Below are 11,474 nucleotides of genomic sequence, written 5' to 3' on the forward strand. Positions count from 1 at the left end.
ATCTACAGGGTCGTCTTGACAATAAGGCCACTAAAATAAAAATCGCTTTGGGGCGCCAAATTTCTCTCAAAGATGTGTGTGTATATATATATTGTCAAAAAATTTCATGTACAGATAAATTTGAAAATAATTTTTTGTATTGAAAATACAATTGAGAAGTTGAATATTGTTTAGTTGATTGGAGTGTCTTTTCTAGATTCTTATGTGGCTAGTTAATTATAATATCCTCTCTAGTTTCGCATGTGGCTGGCTATCTATTTTGTTGTCTAGCTCATTTATATTTTGACAATTATCATGAACCAACAATATTGTGTCTTAAAATATTTACTTTTCTTTATTCTCCCTTCACTATTTTTTATTCTTTCATTATTGAACATTCTTAAATCTCTTAAACGTTCAAATATTCTATTATGTGATATCTATTGTTGTGTGTTTATGAAAAAATCAAATTTATTTTTGGTGTCTTATTCAAATTTCAAGCATTAAAACTAATCAACACTATTTTAATATTATTTATTAACTTATCAAATTCATCGCTACACTATTTTAATATCATTTAAAAAAAATTGAGTTGTGTTTTATTATCATAATTTTCATTGAAAATTTACATTATTTGTGTTCTTACGTCATAAAGTCTACATATATCCTGCCTCTCCAGACCTCATTCATAGGATTACACTAGTATATTATAATTATTCAATTTATATTTATCAACTAAAAAATAAGGGCCTCTTTATAATGTTTAGCTTTAGGCCCCCAAACTTGTTGAGACGACCCTGAATATCTATATACTCGTATATTGTTATGATATCATTAATGTTTCTTGTTCAGAAATTACTCATTAGTCAATGATACCATAAGAATATATATAAATATTTTATGATACTTAAGGTTTCTTGTTTGGAAATTAATCATTAGTCAATGCTACAATAAGAGTGTGTATATATATATATATATATATATATATATATATATATATATATATATATATACACACACACACACACACACTCTTACAATATCATTCACTAATAAGTACTTTTAGAACAAGAAATCTTAATTATACCAATACAGTATGTATATACTAATTTAGTATCAATTAAGCAAAATTATCAATCTTAATTATCAGTCTTAATGATACCAATACAATATGTAATATTGATTCAATATCAGTTAAGCAAAATTTTCAGCCTTAATGACATCAATATAGTATATGATACTGATTTAGCATCGACTAAGCGAAACTAGTTGATGGGTACATAGTGTAATTATCTAGTGGATATAAATACAAAAGGGATATATATTTGTAATTATTTTGCTTTTATTGAATATCGTGTTAGTTTTCCCTTTTTTTCCGCATCTAGTCATAACCTTTTGTAGCAATTTTTAGTGTATATTAAATGTTAAAAAGTGTATAACAAGTATATAATTAAGAGAAAATTATACAAATTAGATCCAATGCAAACTATCGGCCCTTAATGGACCCCTGATCGAAACTATGTTCACTCATACCCCCGTCCCCCATTAAAATACAATTATGCTTAATAGTAGAGAAATTTTGAATTCAAAGTATCGTCGAACTCACAAAATTGCTACAATAACTCCCCTCTTTGAATATATTAATCCCCATTACCCTATATATGATTTCTTCTTTCAATCTTTGTTATTTTTAAGCTAAGGATTATTGATATCGAAACTTTTTTTGAATTTTATGCATCAATAATCTATGTATTTTTGTTTAATGTATTATAAGCTACGTACATAAAATCGTTGATGGGACATGCTCCTATCACTAATTCTTTGTTGGATGATGATGTAGGTGAATAACAAATGTGGGATCCTCCATGTTTTAAGTTGATTTGGGATGATTCACATAATGGTGATATTGGTAGTTTGATACCAATAGATTATATATAACTTTGATGGAATCAAACATCAATTTGGCTAGTTTTTACCGAATTACTATCTTTTCCTCCTTGATATCATCAGTGTGTGTATATATATACACACACTTTGATGGTATCAAATAATATCTAGTAGTGTTTTTAGTGAAGCACTGCTTTTTCTTCTTTGATACCATCAAAGTAAACATATACTTTGATGCTATTAAGCATCAATTTAGCTAGTTTTCACTGAATCACTATATTTTCTCCTTGATCCCAGTAAAGTGTATCTATATCCTGATGGTATCAAATAATTACTAGTAGTGTTTTCAGTGAAGACTGTTTTCTTCTTTGTTACCACTAAAGTTTTTATACACTTTGATGGCATCAAGCATTAATTTAGCTAGTTTTCGCTTAATCACTACCTCTTCCTCCTTGATACCATCAGATACTAAACAGTGAATACCGACCTCAACTGAAAGTTGGTATTTTCGACCTCCGAGGTCAGTACTGTTAAGAAGAATAAAAAATAAGAAAAACTCTAGAAAATCGACTACAAGGAGTTGGTTTTTATGCAAAACAAAATGGAAAAACCAAACATGTACCTCAGGAGGTTGGAATTTTTATCCGAAAAATGAATTACAATAAAAACTGACCTCTTGATGTCGATATTAAATAAATAAATAACAAATATTTTATTTTTACAATTATATATAACAAACAAAATTAAAAAATATTTTGAATTAATTTTATTTAAATCGTCTTCCGGAGGATGATTTCGTGTAAAATAAAAAATAAAAAAATTATAATATCTACTTTCGGAAGTCGATAAAATTAAATAGTATGTAATTAAATAAGTTTTCATTAAAATATTTATATAGTGACTTCCAGAAAATTAATAAAATAATATTTTTAATTAACTGTACATAAATCATCCTCCGAATGACGGTTTTATGTAAGTTAAAAATTAAATTCATATAAAATACCAACATCATGAGGTCGGTAATTTTTATTTAATCTAATTACTTTTAATAAAACGAAATTCGAGGTCAGTTTGTTTAAACTATTCCTATTAATCATAATTTTGCTATTGTGCATAACATTAAATTTTCATTTTACAGTTACAATCAATTGTTTCAAAAAGTGTAACAATTTTATATAATTTTATAAATAAAACGTTAGAATTTGTGGAATAAACAAAAGAACATCAACAATCCATATTTAGAGTATGAAACTACGTAGATATGAATTAGGAGATAATTATACTTATACTTCTAAAGTAATGTACAAATTCTATCAGTGTATCGTCAAATCATGAACTTAATATCTCATGTAATGATGTAGAAGTGAATAGCTAAAATATCATCCATCTGAATATGAAATGTGAGATAATACTCGTAGAAATGTCAAGATAACAATTAATTATAAATTTTATATTTATAGAATTAATTGTTTAATTATTTGTACGTATATAACCTTCAAAGTCTTATCTGATATTATGAAATAGACAACATAATATCGTAAATTACTGTACAACAAGTCCTATCAAGATTATATGTTCGATCTTGAATGGATGTCAAATGTAGTGATCATATCGCAGGCTATGACATGTATAGGATAATTCATCAGAGTAAAAAATACGTTGATTAATTATATACTCCTCAAAAAATTTATAAATCAAGTCTTATATATTAGTGGTTCTGATATGAAACATATATATATATAAAATGGGAAAATTATATGAAATGACAAACATTCATAACTAATTATATCATAGGGGTATAGTTTAATTTATTTACCTTATATAATTATAGTTTATTTTTTTTGCTATAATTAATGGGGTCCACAACCTATTATGTAACCAATTGTATAAAAACCTTATTTTCTAATTTTGTATATAATTATACGCAAAACAATTTTCTCTCTCCTTTTAACATTCCAACGTTTTCTCCTACATTTAATACTCCAGCTAGCCGGTTTGAAATTCAAATTGTTGTCCAAAATTAGATTTCTCCCTCCCGAAGTCGAAGTTTCCTCCCCAAGTTGAAGTCAATTTCATAAGTACTCCTTAATTTTAGTTGTTTACCCTTTTTTTTTTACTTATTTAAAATTTGTATATGTGTTCTGTTTATTATTATTTTTCATATATTTTGATGAAATAATCGATTTTTTGTTATTGGTAGATTTAAAATTGGTCAAACAATGAATGAATCATCTTCATCATTGAGGATTACAAGAGGTAGTCCTTTGCATGTCAATGTTGTTGACATTTTACCATCCTTTTCAATGGGGCTAACTCAAGATTTTGGGGTTGATGTAGGGTCTTTGGGAAAATCAAATCAAGTTATACAAGAACAAACCATGGAAGAGCTGAGATCAAAGAAAAAAAACGACTCTATGGCAGTACAACAAGTAATTAAAAATGCCAAAGCTAGAGGCATTAAAATTGTACAAGGAAGAAGAAAGAGGAAAGCTGTAAACATTGAATCAGAGGAAAATGCTTCTGAAGTAGTCGGATCTGAAGAACTTCATAATCATGAGGTAGTGTCTAAAACACAATGTTAGATACAATTTTTTGGTTAATTAGTTGTCAATATACAAAAAATATTAAATTAAGTATTGTATATAGTATATTCCATGTTTAGTAATTGTATATAGTATATTTAAGTATTGTATACGGGAATATATGATTAGAATTTGTATATTCTATTAGTTATATACAAATTATTGAAGTTAGTACACAAAGTAATTGGATTTAGTTATATAGATGGGAAATATCATATGTGATTATAATTTGTATATTGTAGTAGTTATATACAAATTATTGAATATAATGTCATGTTTAACTAATATATTCATATACACATATTGTAGTTGGATTTAGTTATATAAATGGGAAAATATCATATGTGAGTATATTTGTATATTGTAGTAGTTATATACAAATTATTGAATATAATATCATGTTTAACTAATATATTCATGTACACATATCAATATAACTTATTTTTGTTTTTTGTATATATATACAAAAAAGTAATTGGACTTAGTTATACAGATTGAAAATTTGAATATATGATTAGAATTTGTATATTATATTAGTTATATACAATTATTGAAGTTAGTATATATTAAGTATATATACATATACAAAAATGATATGTATATGTCTGTTTTAATAGCTGGTAGTAGGAGATTGTATATTAAAGGCTCATTATTTTTTTTTTATATAAATATATACACAAAGTAATTGGATTTATTTATATAGATGGGAAAATATCATAAATTTCATCGAAAAACTTACCTGTATTCGATTGCAAAAATTGCTGAACTTCAGTTTCACAAAGAGCAAAAAAAAATAATTATATTTTTGTTTCAATGGCTGTATGAATTTTTTTTTTGAATTTGAATGTTTAGCTTAAAAAAAAGGGACGTTTCCCTAAAATTGTGGCATTATCTTAATTTATTGTTACCATATTTAATGCTTCAATTACAAACAACTTTTTAAAATAGAATTGTATAAATGATAAAAAAAAAACCTTTATATACAAAATTAAAGACACCTTTAATAACTAAACTATACTCATATAATGTAATTAGGTAAACTATACCCATATAATGTTATTTAATCAAATAAGTTTGCTATATGAAATTTTCCCATATAAAATCAACCATAAGAGGTTAGTTTATATTAAAATAAATTAATAATTACCGATCCTAAAAGGTCGATATATTTAAAATATTATTTTTTTAAATAATATCAACTTTACCTATCTGTGTTTAATAAATATTTTTAAATATAGATAATTAACAAAATTAACATTCTTTAAAAAAAAAATGAGAAGCTCAAACCCATAGCGAGTAGCGACGCACCCCCGACCGGCGCTCACCCCACCCATCCCCGACCGGCGCTCACCCCACCCATCCTCGACCGGCACTGCAGCAGCAGGTCGAGCCACCATTCCCGAGCGGCGCGCCGCCTCGATCAACAGCAACAGCAACAAGTCGCAGTAGCAGCGCAGATCGGCGGCAGCAGCAGTGCGTGGCTGGCAGCTGCAATCTCCGGCAACAGCTACAAACAGAGGGAGTATACATCAAAACTCACTTGGCAACACCAAACTCTGGCAGTGACAGTAAGTTTATCTTACTGGATTAATTTTTAATTCAATCTTCTCTTTTTCTTTTTCTATGTTGATGTTTGTTCCTTCTGTTTCGTTCTTTGATCGAAAATAAGTCTCATCATTCGAATACGAGTATGTTGTTAGTTGTGAACGCCCAGCTGATGATATAAGCCTATAAGGCCTAGAATAACATGTACTAATGATTAATCTTCAATGAAGTGCAATTGTGTGTTGTATCAACATTTTGTATTGATTATATCAATCCACTGCTCCTTAATCCTAAAAAGTTCGAGATTGGGTATATGAATCTGTCCATACTGATAGACTCTGTTATATTCTGATTTACACAACTTTCCTGGCAAACAGTAGGCCTATTATAAGTTTTAGTTGCTCGGACTCTCTAAAAGCTGTTGTACCTATGTCGAATCCAAAAAGTAGTATTGTGCCCGCATGAGTTTGATCCTCAAAAGATTATACTACTTTTTGGAGGATCTTGTTGGGAAAAATAACACACAAATTTTGACTAATAATTATTGAATCTTTCAAATCATTTATTTCTAAATTTAGGAAATAGGCAGTTGAAAGGGTTGATTTTTCTATGTTGTGTTTGTGCCATGTAGTAACTAATAATTATTGAATCTTTTTTTTAGTGTTGAAAGGGTTGATTTTGGGTGCTAGGCAATTGAGGAAGCTCAACATCTAAAAAAGTTGATACGAGATTCTTTTATCAAAGTAGGAGATAAAGTTTGGTGTTTCTAAATTTCTAAAGTTCAAGTACAATTTTTTTTATAATGTGTTTATGTCTATCTAATATTGATACTTAGCTTTAATTTTGTGATAATTTGTTTGTGTCCATTGAGTGTTTGTTTAGCATAAATACCAACACTAGTTGATCCTATTGATGACAAAATTGATTTTCTTGGAAGATCGATTTGTGTTCATCTAGTGTTGACACTTAGCTTAATATAGAAATAATATATTTGTAAAGCATAAGTATCAACACTAGTTGATCCTATTGATGACAAAATTGATTTATTTGTGTCCATCTAGTATTAATACAAAGCTTTAATTTAGGAATAGTATGTTTCTTAAGCATAAATATCAACACTAGTTGATCTTATTGATGACAAAATTAATTTCTTGCAAGATCAATTTGTGTCCATCTAGTATTGATATTAAACTTTAATTTAGGAATAATGTGTTTGTTATGCGTAAGTACCAACGCTAGTTGATCCTATAAGGCCTAGATAACTTTGTTTGATATTTGTTCGACATTGTGACATTACTACTCTGTTTTAATCTTTATATTTAATTGATATATATGGTAGATAAAAACAAGGGTAAATCAAAAATATCCGCTAATCCAAATAACAAATTTAAGATCAATGCTATTAGAAGGCCCACTGGGGTCGTGACATCTGATGTGCCCTCTCGAGTTAATATTTTAAAACGAGCCTCAAATTCAGCTACTCGCTCGGTATACCAGTCACAAAATGCCTCTACTCATGTGGGTCGGTATTCACTGTTTTTTTTAGTAGTGTTTGTTTAAAAAGATCTTGTAATGAGCTCCAATGATCACAAAAAAGTAATACTGACAATTTATGAATTACTTCTCAGAATTGTAGAATTGTTAATTAATAGTAAACTGGAGCTAAATTCAGCTAATATACACAATGGATTTACAACAGCTTAGAACAATGAGACCCAATCGATTTGCACCAATCAGCTAGAGTTTGAGTTAATCGATGATAATTCTAGTAGAGAATGAGAAGTAGAATTAGAAAAGAAAAGAGAATAGGAAGATGCTTCTAAAGATATTATTAAAACCCTTGCCGTTATTAAACATATCAAAATTCTGAAGTAAGGTTGCAAATAATTTTTATGCGCGAAAATTTCAAGAATATATTTGGTTATTAAAATTTGATAGGTTGCAGTTACCTTTCTAATTATTATTTTTCATGTATTGCAGTTGTGCTTCATAGTGGCTAGGATTGCCTTGTACTTATTGGAATTTCCAGGAATGGTATTAGCAACTCTCCATATTATTTCTTAGACGATTCAACCCATATACGCCAGTGATAAATAAACTTTTGAAGGTTTTGATACGCCAATAATTTGGTAAAATTACTGGTGAACTTTGAAAGTTTGGTCTTTGATATCTACTTTCAGTTACCAATTACAGAATTATCGAACCTGAACTTTGGAAGTACCAAACGCCCAACGCCTAACCTTAATTCCCTCCTTATTATCTCCATCCAGGAGCTGATAAATTCCACAAAATCTCAATGGCTTCAAAACTCTCTTCTCGTTTAGTTTATCGTCTAGCTTCCCATTGCCTTCGTTCTGCCGTCACTGGCGCCACTACCACAACCACCGCTGCTCTATCCAGATCTCACCCTTTGATTTCAGTTTTCCACCACCAATCGCAGCCGTTAGTATTTCCCCATTTTAATACCAACCAAACTGTTTTCACCCTCAGATCCTTCTCCACACTCTCCCGGCCCGCACGATCTCACCGTTCAGCTCGGCCTGATATCGCAGCCAAAGCCCGGCAACTCCAAACCCGCCGTCTGTGGACCTATGCCATCACATTCAGCTGCATAGCAGGATTCATAGTAATAGTCCTTAACCAATTCCAAGACCAACTTGTATTCTATTTAACCCCTACAGATGCTCTAGCAAAACATGCTGAAAACCCTACAAGATCCAAATTTCGACTCGGTGGATTAGTACTAGAAAATAGTGTAACACCAATACCCAATTCCCCAGAAATGGAATTTGTGATAACTGATTTGATAACTGATATTTTGGTTAAGTATGATGGGTCGTTACCGGATCTTTTTCGGGAAGGGCACTCCGTTGTAGTAGAAGGGTTTATAAAGCCATTTACTGAAGAGATGAAGAAGAAAGAGAATGAAATCTTGAGTGAGAAAAAGTTACAGCTAACTGAGAAGGCGAGAGGTGGGGATTGTTATTTTGCAGCTACTGAAGTGTTAGCTAAACACGATGAGAAGTATATGCCTCCTGAAGTTGCAGCTGCACTTGAGAAGAATAAACAGTTGCTTAGTCAGATGGAAGGGAATGAGAAAGAGGGCGATGATGCAGCACCTCCAGCTACAGCGAGGGCGTAAGGCTCAGCCAATTATAGGTTATGGTAAAAATTCTAATTAATTATTTTCCCGAAATGATGGAGTTTTGTTAAATTTCAATTATGACTATATTATTGAAGGAAGTTAGAAAAATGAAGGGATTTATAGTTGGTTTACTGAGGTTATACAATGAATTTTGTTGTCATAGAATTTATGTCCTGTACTAACCCTGAGGAATGGGGTTTCAGTTTTGAAATTTTGGAATATTTAGTGAATAAATGACAGTAATATATTTTTATGACATCAGGGGCTTGTATTCTGTGTGTACACTCAATATAGAGGTCATTAGAGAAAGAAATCACTTCCAAGTTTCTTGTCCATGTTTCTTTATAATTGTGCAGTTCTATCATTACTTGCAACCCCGTTATTGACGCCTCCAATTTTTCATTTGTTGCGTGTTGAAATCTGTTATGTTAATTTTTTGTTATTTTCTTGCATGAATCTGCACATGGTCTATTTGCTTTTTAACCCATGTGTTGAGTTACCGTTGTCTTCTGCGTTACAGTATTTTCCTTTCCATATGTGATTTTATTATGCTTTACTTGAGCGGAGGGTCTATCAGAAACAAGGCTGCATACACACCACCCTCACATTGGGTATGTTGTTATTGTGACTCTACACATGGTCTACTTGCTTTCGGTGGCAACAACTATGCCAGCAACCTCTTTCACGGAAATAGCACTAGAAGTGTTGTGGTCGTTAATTCTTTTGTTCATGTTACAGGAACAACAATGAATGTGCTTTCATATGATGGTTTAAATCCGTATGGAGTTGAGAAAGAAATAAAGACGGGACTTTTGAAACTTGTGGTCTCAAATATGGCATAGCATTTGTGCGGTGTCGTTCTTTTTGAAACTAAGTAAAAGGAAAGTTTGTAACATAAACTGGAAGGGAGTGTAAAATGTTAAATCCTAGTCATGTTATAACTTATATCATTGGTTTGAGTCTCTTGAAAGTTGTAGACTCAATAGTGTTTAAAGTGAAATCTCTTAGAATATTATGCATCATTAATCATTTGCCATATCTGGCATGAGAATCAGAGTTTTGACAGCAACTGGCTTAACCTTTAGTGTTCATGAAACATTCTCTCTACTCCAGTTTGCTATGTTTTCATCTTTTTAGGTGTAGGCCTAAAGAGATACACCCACGTTCCTACCCCTCGGAATTGTGTATTAGCAGCTTTTATATGTAGGCGTAGTTTTGAATAGTATAGGTAATTCAGAAGAAGATCAGGACTTGGATCAAATGGACAGAGTTCCTTGAGATCTGTCTTCGGCCAAAGTGTAGATGAAGGAAAAATGAAGCTACTAGTGCCCTTTATAGTTCTAAAGGGAAGGAGAGCATCAGAGCATGACAAAGAGATAGGTAGAAACCGAACTTTTCTAAACTCAACTCATGTACCACTTGAATTGTCGAATGACTGAACCCTTGGGAGGAGCTACTGTACATATCTTGTGACATGCATCGGCCTGACATTTTTTTGTAGAAACCTATCTATTAATGCCATACTAAAACTGTTATAGCTTCATACTTTGCATACAATCTAGCTAGTGTGAGCTTCTTATAGGAAGAACTGATTGCTATGCATTTGATTCAAGCGATTAAGGTTGATGGACTCCTGACTTGGATTGTGAATTCAAGTCCAGCGCCATAAGAACTAGGCCTAGTATTTAAGTGGAGAATAGTAAAGGGGTGCATGCCTCAGTATCTCCGAGTTTTGAGAGTTGTAGTTGTAGTTATCCCCCAGACGGATTTCTGGGTCATCCAAAAAAATAAATTCAAGCCTTCCTCAAATGTATTCAAGAACATTTTCTGACCTTTTAAGTTTATGAAAATTTGACTTTTGTTTGATAGAGGAAATTGAAATGAGATGCACTAAAAGAGCCAAAAGCTCCAAGACAAATTCCAAAAGCTATTGCCACATGGTGTCTACAATCACAACCAATCTTTATATGTTGTCTCATTTACTTACTTCTTTTTCCCTTTGTCTCCAGTTTTGGTTTGCATTGTTTGGGCTTAGGAACATGAGATGAAACATTGATATGACATAAAGTTTGTGATTGACATTTTTCTACACCAAACTTCTAGTTCCCAAGATTGAAAACTTTTTTACTTTGAGAACAATCTAGTTAATCATCCTTTAGAGTTGGATATAGATTTGTTTATATATATATATAACCAACAAGGGTAGCGGTGGGATGCATAAGATCCGTCCACCTTTAATTAGAGATACCTCACGATGGGGGAATCCCAATGGATGTCAAATATTGAGTGGGAAACAAAAAAATGGAGTATAATTCTATCACCTGGCATATTTATAA

The 11,474-nt window shown here is 31.1% G+C and overlaps 1 protein-coding gene across 2 annotated transcripts; it reads left to right on the plus strand.

Moving 5' to 3' along the window:
- The first annotated feature begins 5,717 nt into the window (after positions 1-5,717).
- Positions 5,718-10,085, plus strand: LOC107012617 (cytochrome c-type biogenesis protein CcmE homolog, mitochondrial-like). 2 transcript variants are annotated; one of them, XM_015212496.2, is made up of 3 exons: positions 5,718-6,016; positions 7,974-9,158; positions 9,877-10,085. In XM_015212496.2, exon 2 carries the CDS (start codon positions 8,290-8,292, stop codon positions 9,133-9,135), a length of 846 nt encoding a protein of 281 aa, XP_015067982.1. In that variant the 5' UTR covers positions 5,718-6,016; positions 7,974-8,289; the 3' UTR covers positions 9,136-9,158; positions 9,877-10,085. The 2 variants fall into 2 exon arrangements, with proteins under 2 accessions (XP_015067982.1, XP_015067981.1); XM_015212495.2 differs by lacking the exon at positions 9,877-10,085 and having other exon boundaries at positions 7,974-9,465.
- The last annotated feature ends 1,389 nt before the right edge of the window (positions 10,086-11,474 follow it).

This window comes from Solanum pennellii, chromosome 3 (assembly GCF_001406875.1).
Source record: "Solanum pennellii chromosome 3, SPENNV200".
In the NCBI taxonomy this organism is placed as follows: domain Eukaryota; kingdom Viridiplantae; phylum Streptophyta; class Magnoliopsida; order Solanales; family Solanaceae; genus Solanum; species Solanum pennellii.